The sequence below is a fragment of the Chaetodon trifascialis genome, chromosome 6 (genome assembly GCF_039877785.1).
Source record: "Chaetodon trifascialis isolate fChaTrf1 chromosome 6, fChaTrf1.hap1, whole genome shotgun sequence".
NCBI lineage: Eukaryota > Metazoa > Chordata > Actinopteri > Chaetodontiformes > Chaetodontidae > Chaetodon > Chaetodon trifascialis.
In genome coordinates, this window is record NC_092061.1 from 13148623 (window position 1) to 13172880 (window position 24258).

Genomic DNA, 24258 nt, shown 5'->3' on the forward strand with positions numbered 1-24258 from the left:
ACAGGTGAAAGCCTTCACAAACTGCTAGCAAATCAAAAGTTACACAAAGAAATGTTCCAGTGCATGATGGTGGTCGAGTGATTACGACACATATTACGTAATGGCAACATCTGTAGTTTGAAGCCGGCCAAGGATTTTGTTGCTTGTCATACGCCTTGTTTTCTTCCTCCTCATGTTTGCCGGCTGTATCTACGCTGTTACTATCTAACAAAGGCAAAATGCAAAAGCAATGAGAGAAGACCATCTTAAAAGAATTATTCAAATTTTCATGTTTTTCCTGTGCAAACATGTTTGTCACGTCAAGAACAGCTTGTTCAAAAAAAAAAAAAATAAATAAATAAATCAGAGTAAATCAAAGTGACACGCAACTTTTGAAGCGTTTTGTATTTACAATCTGCTCAGTGTCAAGCAGCTGTAATGCTTTTATCCCTTTGCTGTGAGCGAGTGTTGTTTGAACAGTTACAGGGGGTGGACACAATATAATGAACACTTGTGAAATCTAATGCAATTGAACATAACAGCCCATTCCTGTGACAAATACTGCCTTGATAGCTTGACTCTTCCAAAGAGGTACTGGGGAAAAATACAACTGAAATTTTTCAATATAATGCAATCTGGCAGAAAAGCACCAATTACAGCCCTGCATCACACCACAGTATTGAAACAACACATTTCTGCCACAGCTGGAGCAAAAGTTTCAAATAAGAAGCTCACAGAGTTAATAGCTGTTTTACAGGCGTCCATTCACTGTGCAATGTTTGACGTGTAAAAGTGGAAAATGTAAGTTTTCAGTTCTCTGCACTCATCTCCTTCAGTAAGATGTTTACACAGTAGTTTTTACTTAGAAATGTATATGCATGTGTTTATATGCGTTTGCTTTATGTTCTCCTGTTTGTACGGGACAGAGACTGAAAAACTGAAACCTGCTGATGAAGACAGAGCTCCCTACACTTTAATTAAGCTTAGGGAAAAAAAACTCCTTTAGCTGTGACTCAAGTGAATTGCACCTCGAGTTGACACAAATTGTGTTGACAGCACAAAGAATCTATCCGGGAAGAACCAACCTTCGCATCCTGTTTGAAGCTATCTCCCGCGTTTGATCGGCAGACATGAAACAACACAAACATTGAACAATAAAACAGGCACTTGAAAGGGACAATATTGTCAAAGATTGGGGACATATTGAGTGACAGCTTTTCAGCTCTTTGAGGCCTTTGCTCTCTTGCTGGGCAGCAAGCTGATGTCTCCTCACTTTGTCTCAGATGTGAAGCTCCTGTGATTGTCACAACAGTTTCTGACCTTGACATCACAAGTGTACCTTAATGGAAATGCAGGTTGACCGTTGTGTCATGGCGCTCAGTAGAAAAGACATTATCAATGCATGAATATCTGTGGAAAACATCTTTATTTCTAACAATACAGAGGCGTCAGCATGCCATACTTGTGCTTTCCAAGGCCTTTAGTTCTGATGGAAAACATGCTGGTGTCCTTATTTTCATTCCACCTGAGAGTACAGACACAATCTGTGTTAAATTTAAATTGCACTACGTCTATCATTATAGTCCCTGTGGTATTAGGGTTTGAAATATACTTGATGTAATAAAAAAAAGTCTGGAAAAACTGCAGAAAAAAACTTTGAGGCAGTCCATCGATGATGCAAAATGAGCGTAAAAGTATTCCGCTGTCATTCTGTATATTCTTCTCCTGCCTCAATTCCACACATACAAAAGGAATAGAGAAAAAAAAGCTTGAAGTAATAGTGTTTTATTCATCTTTATGTAAATCCAGTCATTTACGGTTGCCTTAACAAATCAGGAATCAAGTGTGTCAACATCTAGCAGAGAAGAAAGTGCATATGGGGATTACAAAAGAACAGAAACAGAACAAAAACAGGCTGAGGGAGAAACTCTCCATCGATTTAAGTCTACAAATCCTGACAAGGGTAGAATGAACATGTTTTTAATTGTCTGAAATCTCTATATGCTGTAGAAAGTTTACAGTTCTACTCAAACCCTAAGCTCAGTAAGCTATTGTTCGTATCTGAGCGACAGTGTGTGGAGGCTGAGCCCAGAGCTGGTTCACACCATAGAAAAATACCCTGGTTATTTGCATTTTTAACTGTACACTACTGAGTTTCTATAGAAGAGATGAAAAATGATCAGTTCCTACCTACCAACTTCTATAGCCAGTTTTTTCTTTACATCCTACACCACTAAGAAAGATAAATCCCTCGTTGAATTGCTACATAGATAATGTTACAAGTATATGCTCAAAACCAATATTAGGCTAAGTAAATCCCACACAGTATTTATTTATACGTATATATGAGATCAAATAAATGGAATATGGTATCAGATAAACTCAAGAGCAGATAAACATTTCTTTAGTAAATTCTGGGTCGTGTTCAGGTTGCTAATTGGATGGCGAGTACCTGCGAACCACTTAAGGCAACGTGTCCTCTTACCTGTCATCGCGGTGGTTGTGGTTAACATATTCTGATAACTCGACCCAGCGTTTTCAGGTAAAGGCAACTTCTATTTCAAGCATGGTTTGATTTCATTCTTTACTGACTCATGGTAATGCTCAGTCAACCCTTAATCTATGCATGGCATCAAAAGGAGCATTGTTCCCAGGTAGTACAGAGGCTAATTTGTAATGTCAGATCATCTGTAGACAACATCTCTGTAGCTGGAAAAATAAGGTGAAGATCTCAATGTAAACATGCAGTTTTTGAGATGTAAGCAATGCCGTTTTCCTGCCATGCATTTGCCAGGGTTTGACTGTTTCTGACCTCATTCTTTCTTCTGTACCATGACGATGTGCATATTAAGTCACAGCAAAGAGCTCTGTCCTTCAAATGGAGCCTTGTTGGCAATCTCAACACGTATGAGTCCACAAACGGCTTTAACACTGTACTGAACATCCAAGAAAGGAAAAAATCTTCTAACTGGACAAAATAACATCACAGGTTTCTGAAAATGCCTCAAGTGAGGTCAGAAGCCCTCACAGTTCAGTTGTCTTCCAGACTGAAGTCGTGGCACATCGTCTCCTGACCTCCAAGTCTCTGCTCTGTCTTGTGTGATCTCACTGCAGCAGCAGAGTTCAGTTTGAAGGAAGTAAACACTGCAGAGGGCTGACGTAGGTGCTCGGGAAAATCGCTTCCAGTCGGTGCGACAAACTATTATCAATTTATAATTCTCAGTAAAAACAATTCTGGTCCGTTGGCAGCGCTGAATGTCTTTGATTTAACGATGCACTAGCGTGGATTGTTTTCAAGACCAGACCGTCTCTGCTCATGCATCTTCACCTTCACTCCATCAAAGGTGACCCGGAGGACTTAAGACTTAACACTTATATCAAATAACACTTGTTGGTGCACTGCTTTTGCACCAACACTAACTCATCACTTCAGGCTCTGGTCTAAGAAAGTACACTATATTGTTGGCTGTAATCTGGCTTGCAGCCGATTATGATGAGGACGATTCAATCAAGACTATAACAGATGAGCGGTACAGCATGTGTATGAAGTCTCACTTAACTGTAAAATACCAGGAGGCCAATATTCCTTAAATTATTAAAATGGGAGATTTGCTCCTAATGAAGCAGTTGATGAACTGGACCTTTGTGTGTGAGTGTGTAGCTACATGTACACATGCATGTTTGAACAGTGGATGAGAAGCAAACATGACTGAGTTGCACATAATGTGTATTTGTGTCTGCACACAAGTAGGGCCTCTGTGTAGCTATATGTTTGTGTGTTTATGTACGGGTGTGTACGGGTGTGTGCGTGTGTGTGTGTGTGTGTGTGTGTGTGTGTGTGTGTGTGTGTGTGTGTGTGTGTGTGTGTGTGTGTGTGCATGTGTGTGATCCAGCAGTAGCTACGAAGTGTTTGACGTGTTGGGGCTCCAGCCCATTTGATAAGCTCTCTCCAGGGTTCTCTTGCAGTCCTGCATCACCGTGCTGAAAACAATGTGAGGGTACTGGACCACCAGCCTCTCCACCGTCTCCTCGTTCACCTGCAAAACACACACACACGTGCACACAACATAATAATAAAACGACTTACCTCAATGACAATATATTTCACAATAATTGTTTTTTAAACATTTGTGGATGTTGGCAATTCAAACTCAAAGTCCACTTACTCTCTTGTTTTCCAGAGCTTTTGACCACATCGCACAGTCTTCATCAAGGAACTATGGCTGTTCAAACTCTCCATTATTCTCACCAATGTTGGCTTAAAGGAGCAGTGGAAAGTTTGAATGTCTATGCTTCCATGAAGACTGAGATAATATGGTGTGATATGGCAGAAAGCCCCACAACAAGTGAGTAAGTGACCTGTTTCCAAGGTCAAGCACATATAATTGTATTTGTTTTGTCATGTTTGGTCTGTTCTGCCATGTTTGTCTTGTTTGATGACAATATGAGCAGTTTAAGGAGTTTCTCAAATCCCTCCTAAAACAATAGTCAGGGGGCTCATCTGTGCTGTTCATTAAAACAGCTTTGCCTCGCTGTAATCATTAATCCTTTTCATACCATTAAAGGACCCCTTTATGATTTGTTTCCACTGGAGTGACTGAGGGAAAAAGTCCACAGTCCTCGCTCTGTGCAGGCTTCAGCAGTCTGAGTTAATCAAATTAAATGGGTATCTTAAGAAGTTACTATCGTTTCAAACCAGTATTCCCTCTTTCTGTTTCCCCAGACACATATTTCCACGCTGAGCTACAGCGGAGGGACAGTGACAGAGAAAGGGAATTTCGTGCCACAAAGACCAACGTTTTGGAAGATCCCCACTTTATTTGTCGCACTCAGTCTGCTGAAGCCTGACATTAACTTCAAATAAACTCAATATAACGGAATGAGGACTGTGGACTGGGTCCGCCATCATTCACCTTGAAAGTGCATTATGAAAGGACCTTTAAATAGCCAGTATGAAGTGGAGAAATGATTATAGCAAAACCTGTCTTATGGTTCATATGAGCACATGACTGCTGTTTTGAGAAATGTTAATGTTAATGTTTAAGATGCTGGGCTCCTCAGCTCACTGGTTATTTGCACTTCTGGTTAGATGTCATCGATTGTCGTAGCCATTATCACTTTATAGGCATTTATCAAAGCTGTAATATTAATAAATTTAGGTAGATCACATATTAACAATATTGATAATTGCCCAGTCCAGCCCTACGTTAACACACTGAGCATATTATGACTTTAACCAATCATCACTTCAGAATCACTCAGGAGTCATTCACTCAGTATCAAAACACATTTCCAGGGAGTCCTGGGAAGATATATGTTAAAAAAAAAAAGGCAATCATCTTAAAGCCACATAATATAACAGAAATATTGCTTTGGGTCTGATAAATACAGATTTTTAAATGACTTAATTTAAATAGAGTAATTTAAAAATCTGTCGACCGTCTCTGCATCGCCCCACGATGCCTTATTAAGATAATGAGAAACACAGATTGAACTGTTAGTGCCCTCTCAAAATAGCAGTTTACTAGACTAATATGTAGGATAGGCAATTTCTTAAAAGCATACAGTGTATGTACTCGCACACACACACACACACACACACACACACACACACACACACACACACGCACAACTGAACTATGGCAATGGGTTTAGCACCAGAGGACAGCTGAGCTCACCAGGCTAATGAGGCTTTCTTGTTCTCAGAGGACTATAAAGACAAGCAGCTAATAGCCACTCCCGCACTTCTTTGCCAGTCTAACACTCTGTCAGGCCATCACTTAGAGCCAAGAGTGAAAAAGCCTGAGAATCTGACAAAACACAGAGGCAGAGTAACCCTAGAGACCTTCAGGGGTTAACCACAACCCACCCAGAACCAACCCCCGCCCACCCGCGAGCATGACACTTTCCAGGGGAAATGATGTATAAACACTCACACACATGTTGAGCACACAGTCATCTGTTGTTGCCAAAGCAGTGACACAGTGTTTCACAGTTTTCCCCGAGCTCATTGCCCGAGAGCCCCTTGGTTTCTGTGTTTTCTGGAAGAAAATTCCTGCGTGGTAAGAGCTCCTTGGCTCTTGCTCAGGTTATGAACTGTCTTGGATGTCATTTTCTGTCTAAGTCGTTCATTTTTGTCATTGAACACAATTTCTTTAAGTGGTCGGTATCAGCATTTCTTGTCAAGGAGAGAAATTGAGAAAACAAATGGACAGACAGATGGACCAAAAAAAAACAAAAAACAGACCGAGTCAGGATGAAACCAGTGAAATCAGAGAGAGAAATAAGCGCGCTTGAGCGAACAGACCACCGATGCCTCTCGGGTCACAGAAAGAAGATGGAAACTCTGCACAGCACAAGTGAATTCAATAAGACTAAAAGGCAACAACAGCCTGTTAGCTTTCCCTTTGACTGCCAAGGAAGGAACAGCGAGCTCGGGTTCGGATTCTTGACGCCAACACACAGAGACTTAACAGATTCTTTCAGGAGACCATCGATACAGGAAAAATCAAATCAAATCAAGACCACGGGGCCAAAAAGTCATTCATACTTTCATCTGTTTTTTCCTTTTCTGAGCAGACAATTCTTAGAAAAACTGCAAAAAAAGTCCCAGTCCTGCCTCAGTCCTCACTCCAGTCAGTGCTGTAGAGGAACACAACAGAGGCTGGGAGAGGGCTTTTAAACTTGAAATCATACTCTGACACCTCAAACGCTGGAAATCAAGAGAGAGTAAGGGCCGAAAAACACGGGGCATGGATGGGAGGTGTCACGCAGGCGAGGCAGAGCGAGTCAGGCTGCACTGACTGTCTTTATAGCGTGTGGTTGAGTGCCAGCTTCACTGTGTGCATACTGAGTTCTGTCAAATGATAATGCAGCTGGTTATGCAGGGTTTGGAAGCGTAGGCTATATTAACTGGTCCTGAATTAACTATCTAGATTGTTTTAAGTACAGGATCGTGGTGACACATTGATTTGATTGATTCTCTGGCTGCTGTGGTCAGTGTGGCAGCTTCAGCTGATTGTAATGGACGCGCTCTGCTGCAGGTATGCAGCAACCGTTTCACACCGCGTCCATGCCCCATCTATCTTGGCTGTGAGAGTGAAAATGGGAAAATTCCAGCAACACTGACAATGCTGTGAACAATAATTCATTAATAAAAAACAGAAAAAAATGACAATGCTTTAATAAACAGTGTTTCAGGATAATGCCTCAAAGAAGTCACATTGTTATTATGAGACAATGGGAGTATACACGTCGCCAGACAGCTTTACAAAACAAAGTATCACGTTCCTTCTTGTACTGAAAAGACCAAACTTAGCGAGTGAAGCAGTAACGTTGATCATTCTGGCAAAAACAGGAGATCTTTCGGATGTTTCTTCACAGAGGACATGACAATGCCTTTTTCTGACATTCATGAGACTGAGAGATAAGAAGTAACCCATGGAGCGCATTTTAGGATTCAAAATAATTGTGTTTGCATCCACCTACTTTTATGTTTTCAATTCATAAAACAGGGAATGAGTGGAAACACTGAATATCACAAAAAAGACTGAAGCGTCCACTGATGAGATGAAAAACAGTGGAAATATCAGAGCTGTGTGGACCAATGAGGAGGCTGTAACCTTCCTCATATTAATAAATGACACAACATAAATGCAACATTTCCGTCACATTTTCCGGTTTTTGCTCGTTTGAGGTTGTTGTCTGTTAATTACATCAACTCGTTTGCAGATTCTGATGAGCTGCTCTAACTTGCAGACATGTCTTGTTGTTCGTAATGTGGCCACATCTTCCGCTTCTCTGTGGTTCGTGAGGCTGAGACTGATGGTTATTGTTCAGTAAAGTCTGTTATTTCAATGGCTGAAACACATCACGTCTTTTATATTCATCTTTTTCAGAAAAAACAAACAAACTGTTAAATAAATCCTTGCGAAGGCAACAAATCAAGCCATTGTTAATAATAAACTGGTTCTCAGAAGCAAGGATTAATGCTTTTCTCTTCCTCATTTTGGGATTTGACCCGGGTGTCTGACCATCTCGAATCATGAAATGAGAGCTTTTCATTGACTGTCTGGTCTGTCAACTGTGAGCAACTGGCTTCAAATATTGATCATTTGCTTTAATGTAATGTTGGATGACCCTGGCTTTTCTTTTTTCTTTCTCTTATTCTTGAGGGACATTTAATGCCTTTATGAGGCAGCAGCAGTGCGGAGATGACAGGAAACAAGGCAGAGAGCGATGCACCTCAGGTGTTTGTTTGAGTTATTGTGTGACTTCTGTGTTTTAAAGGGTTAGTTTGGATTCACAATAGTGAAGTCACAATAACACAAACAAACTAACTGACTGGGGCAGCGGTAAAGCTGCACCTCCCATGTTCTGCGAGATAAAACGACTGTTTTTGTCCGGTGGCTCTGGAGCGAGTGATCAAACCGCCTTGATTTTCCTGAAGGTAAGGGCTGTCTGATGGCAAGGTGAGCAGAGAAAATACACTAAATACAGCATACACTGAAACTGGTATGGATTTGTTGGACCTTTTTTAAGGTGGCTAAAATACATTTTGCTGCTGCCACTGACTGTGGTGAGTACTAACAACCTCAAACAATCACAACCATCTCTTTAAGCCCAAACCCCCCGGGGCAACCCCACGCCCGTTTTTTCCGTCTGCGGTTTGCCTACAAAGATGGCCACATGTTACTTCCTGACACAGAGGACGACAGTAGGAGCAGAAGAGCAGCTTAACCGAAACCTTCAAAAGCTGCTGCCACAGAGGGAAGTTAAGTTTGTTATGACATATGGCTGAGCCTCATTAGCAGACAAAATGACAAACCCCTGATTGCCTTCATAACATATTATGCTATATTTTTGAAAAGAGAATGAAACATCCCCCAGCTCGTTAATCAGGGCTTAATTACAATTAAAACAGATCTAAAGAATAGACCTGTCAAGCTGATGGGAGGCCATAACATTCATTAATGCTAATTTAGTACAGCTCCACTTGCTGAGCAAACACAGCACACACAAAATGGTTCCCAATCAAAACGCTGAATCATTTCTTAATTGCTGGTTGCGGCAATGCTAAATGTTTGCATTTCAACAAGATGATTCTGATGGAAATCATGAAAAGACACTGACCTGTACTCCTCCTGCTGATAACACTGTGAGTGTAAACCTTAAGTATTGATATGTAATTACTGTCACATACGACACAAATGACTGAAACATCTTATTATTGCACAGGCAAAAGCCAATCAAGACTGGAGAAAATAATTATTTTACTATCAATTAAATCCAAGTTTGTATACATTTTACACAACAAAGCAACTCCTTGTACCTGGTTTGAGATTTATTTCAATTAATTGGCATCTTGGAATGACGAATGCTTTCGCTCAGTTGCCAAGTGCAAAGAAAATCTTGTTGACAGAAAATCAGTTGACAGAGGCGTTTATACATCGCAGCATCCATTAACTCTCCTCCACTGCAAGAAATTACAACCAGAGTTACTGTAAGTCTGTTCAGAGCTGCAAACAGCCTTCTGAGAAAGAAACCCTCTCCTCCACAGCTACAACTCTTCTCTCTGCCGAACAAGCCCGTGCGCCCTTCGCATGGCTGTGCTACGCTGAATGAGATGTGATGACATCACCACACCTGCTTGGCATTTGTGGCTCAGAGCTGATGTTGGACATGAAGGTCAGAGCAGATGCTGCGGGTAACGGGCTGGCAGAGAGGGGAGTCCTCTGGCTGCAGCACACGAGCCACCGACTTCTTCAAACCAGTGATTCAGCTGTTTCTTCCCACAGTGAAATTGTGTTACTGGGCAAAGCCGTGCTTAACAATATTTTGTTGCTAGGCAACATAAGCTTAAAAACGATATCAGAAAGCACCGGGGCCTCTGGTGACTGACTGTTGCTGTAGATATATGGCTCTGGCTCTTTTTTCTTTTACCCCATACAGTCCTGATCCAGTGTACTGAGCTGCACAACCCCTCCTCCAGACCTGCTGCCAAGTCTGTAGGAGAGCCATATGATAGAGCAGATCACTGCTCACTGATGATTCTAATCTTTGAGAAGCATCTGGGAGCGCAGCCACAGCTATCTGGAGCGAGGCCTATACTTATGATATTTTCCCCCATTTTAACTTCAAAGATGCTGCTATGTAGATCTAAGTGCAGTGTAATGCATGCTGACGGGTAATGTGCCGCTGTCAGGGTTTACAAGCGGGCGAGAGAGAGAGAGATGAGGGGAAAACAAAAAGATGTATGCCTGATATGCTGTTGGGTAAATGCTGTTATTTGAACATACTGTACAGTACACGTAAATAGCTAATCTGGTTGTGTGTGTGTGTGTGTGTGTGTGTGTGTGTGTGTGTGTGTGTGTGTGTGTGTGTGTGTGTGTGTGTATGTGTGTGTCTGTGTGTGAGCGCCTGTTGACAACCGCTCCTTTACTTTTACAAGTGACGGCTGTAGATAAGTGAGGGCAAGCTCCCTCTGCTCTCTCCCGGAGTGCTCTCATGTTCTCTCTTTCTTAACGGTGAGTGAGCTCTTTCTTTTTCTAAGACTGATCCTCTGATGCAAATGCACTCCATCACCACGTAAAATATACATTTACCCCAAGCGCCGGGCCTCCCCCTAGCAAGAAGCGCTGTAAAAGACGTCGTAAAGACGGCTAATGTAGCAGCAGTTCACATTCTCAGTGGGGAAAAAAAAGAAGAACAGGGTCATAAATCGATAATCAGATACACAAACATGAAGATGCATATCATATTAGAGCGGCGTGGTGAGAACACCCTCTGAGAGCTCCCAGCAATCAAGGGAGGGAAATGGAAGAAAGAGAGAGGGAGAGAGTTTAGGAAATAGAAGGCTACAAAAAAAATATGGCCTCCGCTCCTTCTGAATATATCAAACCCACTGAGCTTTGTATTGTTCATAGCAACAATGACCCTGAGAAAAGAAATAAAACATTAACTGTTGATTTAGAACAACGTGAGAGCCGAATTTGAACGACTGCGCATGCAGATACCAGAAAACAAAGACATGTTCAGCGATCGTTTTTTGTTTTTTTTTTAATAAAAACTGCCCTATTTCTTTTTATTTCCTCTGTGTTTTCATTAAATTCAGCACAGGTCTGCAGGGTTCTGTTTCTTTTCCTTTTTTTTCCTCTTCTTCTTTCCTACCATTTTGTTTGGCCATGTGGCAGCCATCGCTAGAGCCAGGCCCATAAAGAGAGACAAATACCCCCCTTTCCCTGTCTACTCCCATGTACAGAGAGTATCAGTCAACCAGTAAATACATTTGGGGTAAATGTTTAAAAAGCCTGTTTAGGGAGCAGAAGAATGCAGTGCATCAGGTCTTAGTAAAAGGCATCTTAAACAAGTCTGGATTTAAACAGGGCAGATTTACAGCCGTCTTTAAACTGCTCAGAGGAAAAGCCCAGGATGTAAAGTTTCTAAACGAGTGACTGGACAACTGAAAGATAGTTCTCCGTGTCTGATAAGAGGGAGAGGAACGAAAGGAGAAGAAAGAAAGTAACAAAGCAGAGGATTTCAAGACAGAAAAGAGGTTGCCACAAACTTATTCTGAAGGATTCAATATTTCTAAATGAACTATTGATGCATTGGCTTGGAAGCTTAAGGAATAGACTGCTCTTTACCGAGGAAAGCCTGAGCTCAAACATTTTGATTTAGTCTCAGAAAGCCAAGCGACCCTCACAGAAATCTGCAGTGCATGGCTCTGAATGTGCTTTTAAAAACCAGGTCAGGCACCGCTTGCGACAACTAAGGTCTGGTCCCGCTCACACACCCTCATCCCTGCACAATATCAGACAGCAGCAGAACTGAAAAGCAGGGTGTCAGTGCATACACTCTCTATATCTCTCTCTCTCACACACACACACATGAGGAGGAATGGGGGCTCAACTGAACAGGTCAGAGAAAGAGGTTCTGGAGGCCAGGTTTGTAAACCCCACACTCCATCACGCGTGACAAAGGTAACTAAAGGAATGTGTGCGAGGCTCAGCCCAATCCCTCTCTCTGCGCAGGCCTTCTTATCTCTGCAGACTGGAGGAAAACATTCCATAACTCAAGAGGCTTTCCACAATTTATTTGTTGGTCTCAGAAAAGAAAACATGCAAACGCTATCACAGCTAACATCTATTAGGTAGAGCTGAAATAAAGCTAATTAAAATGGGAGGCACTGCGGTGACACTGTGGACTAACAAGCTGTAGAGTTACACTTGATGTTCTGGTAGCAGTCGTGCTGATAACCGCCTATTTATTTAGCATTTAACACGTCAAATTAACTGCTATAAAGGCAAAACATGCCAAACAATAGCATGAAATGACTCTGTAATTATGTGAAGTGGAGAAAAACAAAGTCCGCACAATACGGATGCAACCACAATTAACTTTTGTTATCAAGTGATAATATATCATGATATGGGAGATTTATTCTTCTTTTCACCACATACATTATACACATCACACCATCCACTAAAATAAAAGATACTGTGGTCCAAGAAGGTAGTCCTCACATGTCCACTACGTCCTAATTTGACCAGGGACCTGATTCAGTCCTGGTCAAAATTATATTCAGTCTAATTGAGTCCAGGCAGGGTCCCATTCTATTACAGCAGGTCTTACTGTAGGTGTGTGGGTCAATATGTCTGATACTCGACAGGATCCGAGTGGACTCTCTATTAGCTCTGATCATGTGGTGCATCATAATCATGGGAGGAAAAAAATATGGCTCTTGCAGCGAGACAGACAGAGAGAGCTGTAATGAGGTCTATTCAAGTTGACCACATTTTGGATTGGGTCCAATTATCCCTGGGTCTCTTTTGGATTTGGTCTGACTGTCCTCAAGTCTCTGTCAGATTATTTCTATCTATTAATATTCATGTAATTGAATCAATTTGGGTTCTTGTGGGTGTTCACGGGTCTGTTCCGGATTGAGTAGACTTCAAGATATCAGATTGTGGTAAAAATAAACAGAACTGTTCACAGTGAAAGTTTAGCAGCTCTGAACTTTTAATGTGCATTATTCAAAAGGAGGGCGTCATTAAAAACAAACAAAGAGACACAGAACGAACACTGGACAAGAAAGGGGCTGTGACAGAGTGACAAACACAGAGGAGATGGAGACAGAGCTGGTGAGTTCATGTTCCTACTGCAGGGACTATTTGGGGTCATACAGTACACACACACACACACAAGCGCACACACACACCTACCTCCAGAAACTATAGGGAATTCCAGAGCGGCTTACCAGAGGTCAGACACAAGCAGAATTCCTTAAAGATAATCACAACAGAGCTACTGTGTTTAATTTTTTTTTGCCTCGCATGACTCCCTTGTTCCAAAGAATAAATAGAGTACAAGGACAGCTTGACCCAGTCCATTCAAAGAGCGCCACGACACCAAATTCAGAGTGACTCTAGAACAAGGAGAGCTCGATTAGATTTGTGTTTCAGCTGAAGTTACACACACAGCTGCACACCTACTGTTATTCATATTATTATGGGTTAATTCTGAATATTGTTCTTTGTCATTGTTCTTTTCATGTTTCTTGGACGGGATGTAACTGAAATGAAATTTCTCCTCCGGGGGACTAATAAAGGCTTTCTGATTCTGATAGTCAAATGAACACTGCCGTTCAAGTCAAGCTCTACTGTAGCTAATGAAAACACTGAGTACACAGATTTCAGCCTTTTGTCCCATTCACTGTCAGTACAAGCACAAATCTTGACAGCATGATAAATCTGTATCTTTGTTTTCTGCATTTTAGCTCTCGGGTGAAAACTGTCCTGTTTCTGAGCAGCCACAGGTCAAAGGAACATTTCTCCTACCTCTGCAGAACAGCAAAACTTGTTCAAAGCTTTACACATCTATTGGCAAACTTTCTGATCAATTATAAAGCTGGACATCAGAGGCTTAATTGATATTTATCCACAAAAATTTCCAAAGCCCATCTGGATGTATTAAATTTGTGTATTCCGTAAGGGGCGACACAACCCTGATTCCAAAAAAGTTGTGCAAAACATAAATGAAAGAGAATGTGATAATTTGCGAATCCTTTCTGACGTACACTCAATTGAAAACAGTACAAAGACTACGCAGGGCCATGCGAAAGTATTCACCCCCTTCCAACTTCAGGCTCTTTACCATTTGATTAACACAGCATGCATAATGCTTTGGATGTGCAAAATACTTTTTGCTGTGACACAAACAATAATTAAGACAAAAAGCAGACATCTGTTGGATGCACAAGTATTTACCCCCCTGAGTCGATACTTGGTAGAACCACCTTTTGCTGCAATTACAGCGGCAGTCTTTTGGGGCATGTCTCTACCAGCTTTGTACATGTAGAGACTGTAATTTTCCAGATCAGATTTTGTCAGTGAACAGCAATTTTCAGCTCTTGCAACAGAATCTCAATCGGATTGAGGTCTGGGCTTTGACTGGGCTGCACTTAGACATTAACATTCTTTGCCTTAAACCATTCGAGTGGTGCTCTGGCTGTAGGCTTCGGATCATTGGACCTCCATCCCAGTCTCAAGTCTCTTGTAGATTGAAACAGGTTTTCTTCAAGAATTGTCCTGTATTTGCCTTCAGTCATCTTGCTCTCAGTCTTGACCAGTTTTCCACTACCTCCTGATGAAAAGCATCCCCACAGCATGATGGTGTGCTGAGGGTGATGTGCAATGTAGCGTTTTGTACCAGAGCCACAAAGCCTCATGTGTCCGGAGTACCTTCTTCCACATGTTTAATGTGTCTCCACATGGCTTGAGGCAAACTCCAAACAGGACATCTGATGTCTTCCTTTCAATGACAGCTCTCTTCTGACCACTCTTCAATAAAGTCCACATTAGTTCAGTGCACAGCTAATAATTGTCCTTGGTCTTCATGATGCTGTTTGTTTGGTAACGTTCTCTAACAAACTCGGAGTTCTTGTGTTTTTGTGTTGAGATTAAGCTGCACTTTGGTGGACTATGACTACTGTGTGACTTCTGAAGGCAACTGGTTGGGTTAGGGTTAGCCACCTGAACTTAGTTAGGGGTTGCATGAAACACCATGTAAACCCCTCACTTCAAAATTACTATTTTGTGCTGGTCCATTACATACAACCCCAGTAAAATCCAATCCATCCAAATTCAATGCTCCAAAAACGCCTGTTTGGAACATTCCACTTGGGTATGAAAGGGGCGTCCTGGAAAGGCTCAGTCATTCACAAGCAATAATGGATGGAGTGAGGTTCACCACTTTGTGAACACATGATTGTATAAACAATATTACTCCATCAGGTAGAGTGTTTAAATGACTACAAATGACTGTATTCTGTTTTTCTTTACCTTTTACACAGTGTCCCGACTGGAACAGGGGTTGGATTAAATTTGTACACACATAGCATTCAGCAAAGGGAGCTACATTCATTAGCATTAAATAGCTAATTCATCACCAACACAGTCAGACACTGTGCCTGCAGGCAAAAAGGGGCTGTGACCACCTGCTGTCTCCCTCAATGTTTGTGAGAAGGAAAAAACATATTGAGCCAAACATTAGTTATTGCCCAAGAACATATCAGGATTGGCAAGTCTGAGTATCCAGACCACACTGAGTCTCGTCTACTGTCTGCCCATGACTCCATGCGATTATGTTGACCTCTGTTGTGATGAGTAAACAGCACTGGATGAGGGAGGAGAAAAAGGGGGGAAGGCTGAAAGACAAGACAGGGGGCAACTTGAATGAACTAATTGAATGAACAAAAGATGTGTGCAGCATCCAAAATTCAAACAACCTTGGCTGCCCTTGCTTAGAGGAGGGTAAGGGAGGGAGACAGAGAGAGACAAAACGAGGGAAGAGGGGTAAAAATAAAGTGAGGAGAAGGTGGAGAGGAGGCAAACAAATGCACCAGTGTGTATGTGAGTCAGTGAGTGTATGTGATCCAGGCGAGGTCAGGTTTACGTGTGTGTGTCTGGTAGATTTTTGTTGAAGGGCAATTCTGAGATTCCCTTCAGATACTCAGTGAACTCTGTCTCACTTTATTTCACCCTCTCTCCTTCACTGTCCCTTGCTCCTGCCCTTTAGAAACAAGATGAAGGGATGATCGGGAGGCGGCTTCAGTTAAGACCGCCAATCAATACAGCTCTTCTGTGTGGGATGAGACTCCAAGATTACACTGAAAATCACAAATAGCAAATGACTCTTTCAAACTACTTTCTCGACTTTGAACATTCAAGTCTGACCAAAGCCTGGAAAATAGGAACCAGAGAACCTGTCTGTCCTACACTCGATGCTGTGCATGCAGTATCTTTTCTCCTAATTCCCCTTCACTTTAGGAGCCTTTAAACTAAGGATCCCTGCCGTTCACAATAACAACACTCATCAAAGAAAGTTTCGCTGAACTCCCAAACTCTCATTTCCTAAACGAGACTTAAAATGCCTCTTAACTCTACACTATACTTCATCTTTGTTTTCCTCACTCCAAACCTCCAGGCCCTGAACAATTAGGCCTTGTTTATGTCTGCAAATTGCTGTGCCGTGCCTATCTGTGTATAGTCCCCGGCAGCTGGATGCACCCGTGGAACGGCCATATTGATTGGGATGTCTGTTCTTTTAACAAGGTCTGTCTGGTTGCTCTATCTGGGGGTGCAGCAGCGCTCATACCTGTTCCCCAAACGCTGCTCCACCTCAGCTCAGGTAATGGGAGCACACTTCAAAACTGCTTACACAAAACACTTTTTTTAAAAATGTAATTTTGCTTTTATTTTCTCTCAGATTCTGTCATTCATTAAATCATCTTTTCATTCTTTTTCTTAGTCTTTTTTCATTTTCTCTTTCCTCAAGCCCCCCTTTTTACGTTCTGTTCTGCTCTCCTCCCTCATCTCTTCCATTACTATGATAACTCTTACTCTCTGCACCAGCTGTCCCTGAAGGGGCCGGTAGCAGTCGGTGTCATTATTTTCCTAGTCCGGTTTCGTGCTGACTGTGTGAGTTTGCTCCCCTCTCTGTTTCACAAGCTGGACTGCCCATTTGTTTTCACTCTAATGAAGTAGTGGAAAAAACAGGGAGGGGGAAAAGATGGCAGATGAGGAGAGGGGAGAGGGGGGACATGAAAAAGATGTGGAGAAAGGAGAGGAAGACGAAGACAAGAGAAGAAGGAAGGAGAGAGAATAGATAAGAGGATGGGAGGGAAAAAAGAGGTAGATTTGAGCAAGCTGTGAAAACGCTTGTGAGGAAAACATTCCACTGAGGCTGAATAAGATTAAAATCCCCAAAGTGATACATCAACAGAGACTGAAGGCGCTAAATGTTCACAGAGTGGCCTGAGGGGCCCATTGTGGAAAACAGCAACTTAACCTATATAGGAGACATATGAAAACAGTGTCAAGATAAGGCGTGCAATGACTTACACTGCTCAGCGTGTCTCTGCACAAACCCACAAAGCTTACGGCTAGATCCCCGACCATGTGACTGGCACACTTGTCTTAATTTTGTGGTTAGCCAAAACAAGCTATAAATGTCGCAGCATTAGCGTTTGTTGAATCTGTGTCGGTTTGACATGTTTATGTGTGTTTGTCTTTCTGTGTCTCCCAGTTCAAAGAGCAGAACGTTGTTACGGCATCGCTGTAATTTTAGCTTGAAAATCACCCCTGGTGCTAATGCACTGAGTTTCATCACTCCAAAGCAGAGCCTGGATTAATACATAACGGTCCATTGTGTTTGAGGAAGTGTAGAAAGATGAATTCCTCCCACAGAGAGGACCTAACATTTAACAGTAGACTCACTGGGGAGCTGGGCTTCTCTGAGACACACGCTCTGACATATGCGAGCAAAAAGGATCCGTTTTTCAGAAGATTAAGGCACTTTTTCCTTGAGTCTTTCAGCTGAATACTTCAAAAGACTGGCACAGAGTCATAGCTGAAAGAGGACAAAATGAATTGATTTGATTATTTTTTGGGGAGTCTGGATCAATCGCATTCTTTCTCCTCGTCAGAACGGGGGTCGTTTGGCCCTGAGGGCAGAGGGGTGTAATCATTTGAGGCAGGCGGAGCACGCCATTTGCCAGGGCCTGGAGGGGTTCTGATCTCAATGCTCCATTATGAGCTGTGTTAACAGCAAATAACATAAATTCCTCTCGGAGAACACACACAGTTACACACAGACACGTTGCATTGCAGCACGTACAAACACACAGAGATACAAAGAAAATCCTTCAGACAGATGTGTCGGGAAGTGGAGAGGGATGAAAATTGTCAAACACACACATTCCACACTCTAACATCTGTGGATCGCCCAGCTACTGAAAGGAGAGTCGAAATCAGAAAATATTCTGACAATCAAATAGACTTCACACAGATCTGTGCTTGGTGCTCGCTCAGTGTTTGTACAGTTAAAAAATTCTTCATATCAGTGCAAATGGCAGCGGACACAAAATTCGGGCCGCCTGGCAGTAAAATGTATACAGTACAGAAGCACGTTTGTATAAACTGTGACGGAGGAAATCGATCCTTCACACAGCTCCTCATGAGCAGAGCCAGATGGATCCTGTTAACAGTTCTTAAATGAATTCTACACTTTCTAAGTCCTGTGACATTCAGGGAAGCTGTTACATTAAAATTCCCAGCGTTTTGACAATTCAAAACAAATTCACACAGGGCCGAGCCGCGCTGCTGAGGCGGCGGGCTGCCTGGGCTGTCCGTGCTGTGTGTCAGGGTTATCACAAGACTGTATTTGTCTAAAAGTGAGGGGTCCCACTCTGAAAGCGAACTCCACATCAGTTAGTGTGAGACGGGCAAAAGGAAAAAAGAGAGGGAGCGAGAGAAGGAAAAATACAGAGACGACAAAACATGATTTATTCTAAAGGCTGCACATCTGTAAGACAGACAGGCTATTCCTAAAGGTGATTAAGCTCTGAACAGTAAACATCTGTTTGTTGCTGTGATATTGTCACTTCTAATCCTAGCCTCGGTTTTTCTACCTCTGTGTTGGACTTATTTGAACTAAACTCCTGCAACATACACATCGGGAATGGAAACCAAGCAAAGTCCTTGTAAGGGAAATATTAACTTTGGAGTATTTGCAATATGTCCAAAACGCTGTCAACACAGCTCTCATGGGAAATGACTACTTGCCAAAGCAGACCACAGTGTGTAAGTACATATAACAATTTATTTTCACAATGCAAACATTCATGGCTGGTAGGCAAAAGCAAAATCGTTTCAGGCTGGGGCCACTGTCAATGACCCCTTAGCTACAGTATGCTGGCTTGCAGAGTAGTTGGTTGATGGGTAAATATTGAGATGGTTCCTCAAGTGTGTAGATCCTGGAGTTGAGCTAAATAAATGGAGGTTGTTACAGGTCAAGCTAAGACCAATTAAAATGTATCAAGCTCGATCGTATGGAAATAACATCCAAAACTAATAGAGAACACGGTCTACAACAGTAGTTTTGCCTCAACTCACCTCCTTGTCTTATGCTTTTTTATAAACCTTCAATAGAGTCCTTGAACAAGCTAAGAGCAGAGAGGAAATACGTGTTTCACTGTAGAGGAAGTACTGCTGACCTTATATGTCGGTCATTCATGCTGTCAACACTCGGCGGAAGAACGAAAGAGAAATGGATGCACGGAGAAAGCGCAGCGACGTCCTTATTTTAAACAATGGAGATTTTAATAAAATGAGGCATGAGGAAAAAAAATTCAAATGGATTTGTCAACATAAAGAAGAGAAGCTGTGGCTGAGAGAAATCTAAAGTTAAGTAATTTGCACAAGACTTTCATTATGTGGGAACCTTGTGGAATTGAGAGTTATCCCCGAGCCTCTGCGTTTTCCCAGAACTGCATTAAGTGCAGAGATGAGATTAGTTTGCACCGAGATTGAATTGGACATGCCTCCGGATTTTACTGCTGTGATACACAAATAAAGCATGATACAACACTGCTAGAGGCTGAAATGTCAAATGCAAACCAGACAAATTCACGGGCAAATTAAACGCACAGCCCATACTAAAAACAATTTTGCCAAGAACTTTAAAATATTGATTTGATCCATTTACACAGAGAGATAGCGTGCAATACAAATAACCACTGTGACACCTAGCTCTAATTTTTTCACCAACCAAGTGGCCCAAAAATGAATGGAAGCCATATTTCTTGACAAAATGTAGTTTGTAGCAGCAGTTCTACAACAGATTAGACAACAGCCGTGACCGACCGTGTCAAAGTGACCCTAATGAGGATATCAAAGTGCCCCGAACTGCAATTTATAAACTTGAATATATATATAATAAGTCAATATAGATATTATATAGATATATAGACATTATCTATCGCCTAGTGAGATAACATAATGGTGATTGAGTTTGTGGCTCACTTATGACAGTATTGCAATATTTATATATTTGCAGTATGATGAACTGGGTGTCATTTCCTACTGCTGCAGGGTCCCGTTTCAAGCTTTTAACTGGCGAAACACAAGTTGACCTTTATTATGAAGGCGTCCCAGGAAATGTAATGTGTTTGTCAGTGAGCTTTGCACTTACCGCCACCATTCATCAAAAATGCGTCCTATAACAATGGTCATTTTCGGCATTTTTTGACAGCGGATCAGTGTGAAATATTGCAGCGAGTAATAGAATAAGACGGAGCAGCCACACTGAGCTGCTAGATGAGGAGCTGCAGGCGACAGGCTGTACACCTCCAACTTCTCGGCGAGGTCACTCCTTTCACTGTGCCCTGCTGTCTGCAGACTGATGCTGTCTGCATAAAATCAGATCACAGTTGCTCACAGAATGATGGAGAAAGACCAATAATTGCCTGACTTCTTTATTAATACAACAACAGTTTGTTTTGCTGCCCCCAGAATCTCGAGAGGAGAGCGGGAGGTTTGAGGGACAGAGGGGAGGAGAAAGAGGAGAGTAGGAGGTGAGGAGAAGGCAGAGCATGGTCACTGCTGCCCGTGGGCTGATTTGTAGATAACCACAATTCCCCTGGTCTGTCTCTGCCTCTCACCTTTTTACCTCTTTAAATCGCTCTGTAGCTCTCATTTTCGCTGTGACCTCGGTAATAACAACCTATTTCTGTTTATTCGTTTTGCTCTGAGCGAACTTAGTATTACCCCTATTCCTCTGCCTCCTCCTGAAACCTGACCTTATCCACTGCAACTCCTTTTCTCGCCTAGCATAATGAAAAAACAACGACAACAACAACAAAGAAAGGAGCTGGTGCAGTTGGTCTTTTTCCCACACAAGCCTGACCAATCCTCACCAGTACTCCAGGCTCATTTGCAATGCTAACCACAATTTTAGGGCGCGGAAGAGAGAAGACAGAGAAAACGGGTGAATGGGGCCAAGCATGCAGTGAATTAATTCTGTGATTCAGAGCTGGTAATGTACCTGACCTTGGAAACTGTCAAAACCCTGTCTCTGCTCGATTCACACTCCATTACAACTCTAATAGCACCAATTACAGCTTTATTTAGCTGTGTCTTTCCCAAACTCCCCCCTCTGAGCAGAGGGAAGATAATTATTTATCTTTCCATCCTCCAGGCAAAATGATGAGTATGAATATCACATCTGAAGAGAGAGACGGGCAGATAAATAAGAGGAGTGGGATGGGTGAATTTGTTTGTTGCGAGGGCTGGAGCATGACAGCATAAGGTGGAGAGAAACTAGGAAAAATTGTTATTCCGGTAAAAATCTAGGTCATTCCAGAAGAGATTTTATTAGCATGGCTGTAGATATCGATTGTTGGGTCACTGAGTCGGTGAGGCGGGGGGGAACTAAATGAAAATGGAATCTAAGTGATCACCTGCTATGTAATGCAGTTACTCTTTATTACTCCTAGATAAATATGATAGATACACATTCATGTCCGCAATAATGTGAATCGAGCCCACCGCTTCATCACTGAGACCTCACATATGGGGTCACCGTCAGACCCTCATATGTTTTAATTTTATTACAGTATAAATAGATAAATATGATACACCGATGTTCTGGTCGCACTTAACGATCTCCTGGTAGGCATTTTTATCAGAGAAATCCATAAGGTCAACCTGGAGGCCGCGACACGCAGATGTCACTGATTTTATAATGAAGAAATAAAAATGATGAGTTCCCAACCTGGTGAAAGGCCTTGACTGTAAGTCAAATTCTCTCCTCCCTCCTTTGCTTCCTTGCCAACTTCTTCTTGCACTTTTTATTGCTCAGCAGAGAGCTTTTAAATTTGTTCAGCCCAAACCCCAAATGTAAAATTTAGCTTCAACCTGAAAACAAAAGGCTCATTAAAACACACCGCTACACTCACCATATGGAGGCCTACCAGCATTGGGATTATGGCCCGTGTTGTGCACCAGGCTATGGTGCAAGACACCAGGTTGTACAATATCAGTACATGCTAAAGTTTCTAGGTTGAGCCAGCTGTTCACGTTCCTTTCCTTGTCTGCCCTCATCCCGCTCATGTCATCCTGAATGATCCCTCACTAAGTGGACGCATCTGTGTGGTGGAAGCTCCACTGAACCAATTGGAGAGATGGGTGGAGTTGTTACCATGGCACTACAGCTGAACGTGGTCGCATCAGTTTAGCGATTGGTCGGCTAAGAGGCCAGATGAAAGTTTACGGGTGACTTTGGAAAGATGGTCCCTCAGACCCAGAGGCATCTCAGAGTAGGTTTGAGAGGGGTCATTACTGTATGTCAGTTTACTTCTGTTATCAACCGACGAGCTGACTCAAACACGCATCACGTCGACACACTGAGCGCAGGCAGCAGTGGCTTAGCTCCTCCACACGCTCTCCTCTGGATGCTTTTTATTTGGCCATTTGCCCTGAGCTGGGTCTTTTGAGAGTTCATGTGTATGTGTTTGATAATGTGTCTGTGTTGTGTGTGTGCACTAGAATTGGGCAAAAATTGTCAGACATTTTTATGTACCATTTATATCAAGGTAACTATTCCCTTAAAGTATCTTGGCCCATATGTATTCATTGTTGCACATCATTGAGCAGGAGAAAAATTGGATTTAAAGTGTTGTTGCAAACTGTATTACAGTCATATTAGCCCTAATAAGTATTATTAATAATAGTTTTTTCCCTTAAAATAAAAATAGTGTATTATTGCCCTGTTCTTCTTACTGTGGCAGGAGGTGTGCAATCAGACGTGCACATTCAGAGTAGGAGGATTTCAACTGTATTAAAGTAGGTAAAGTAGGGCTGCAACTAATGATAATCATCATTAATTTTCCAATAATTTGTCCTGATCATTTAGTTAATAAAATGTCAGCAAATGGTGCGAATGCCCATTGCAGTTTCCAAGAGTTCAAAGTGATGAAAGACAATGACATAAAACAGAGAGAAGGGAAAAAATGCTCAAATTAGAGAAGCTGGAAGGAGCAGATAAGTTTTCTGTCAATCAAAAAATCACACTGTAAAAAAAGTCTAAGTCTAAAAACACATCTAGAGGCATCTTTAAAGCGCCACGGAAACCACACAGCAGCAGACATTACGAGCCGAGCCTTGTTACCTTGTCACATCTCATGAGGCCCAGGTAGCGGAGGGACTTGCTGCTCTGAGCGATCTGTGTGGCTCCCTGGTCTGTGATGTCCTTACACCAGCCAGCATCCACAGTCTCTATGGTACTGCTGTATTGGCCTATGGCTATCAGAGCTGTGGACACAGAGACATTGGGGTGGGGGGAGGAGAGAGGGGGAGAAACAAGAAAAGGTGTTAGTCTGACAACCTTTCTCATGCAAATGTGGCAGCATCGCCGTCCCAGAGAGACGCGCAGAAATACGACATGAATCCAGGGCGAGTCATCTGGCCAGCTGTGACACATAATTCCAATGTTTACACAACACCTTGAAAATACACACATGGGCGCGCGCTGAAACACACGAGCACGATTCTCACACACACCCATGCTTGTTCAGACTGCTGCAGGATTCATCCATTAGAGCGCTGGCATGAGTCACAGCACTGAAAGGCAATGACACCGTGCCAGGGTAAAGTGTGACTCCATGCCAGTGTATGATTTAATTCTGCTCGTGTGTGTGTGTGTTTACTGTTGCCAGGGCAGAAACATAGTGCCAGGGTAAAGAGTATCTACCAAAACAAATATCTGTCAGAGTCTGGGGGGCTTTGTTGCACCTGGGAGTGTGTGTGCATACATACTTCCACATACACACACAGACACACCATACCTCACATGTGCTGCTCTTTCGATGTCTGTCTGTCTTCATTTATTCATCTAGCAGAGTAGAAATTAAAATGTGTAGCTGACAAACAAGATGAGATT

The 24258-nt window shown here is 42.3% G+C and overlaps 1 protein-coding gene across 1 annotated transcript in view; it reads right to left on the bottom strand.

Moving 5' to 3' along the window:
• Positions 1 to 1748: 1748 nt before the first annotated feature.
• Positions 1749 to 24258, bottom strand: part of fbxl17 (F-box and leucine-rich repeat protein 17) — a 214185-nt gene continuing 191675 nt past the window's right edge. Inside the window, exons 10-11 of the mRNA XM_070963623.1 lie at positions 23488 to 23630; positions 1749 to 4016 (exon numbers count right to left, since the gene is read on the bottom strand). Coding sequence (XP_070819724.1) covers positions 3879 to 4016; positions 23488 to 23630 — 281 coding nt within the window. The 3' untranslated portion in view covers positions 1749 to 3878. The remainder of the gene's footprint in view (positions 4017 to 23487; positions 23631 to 24258) is intronic.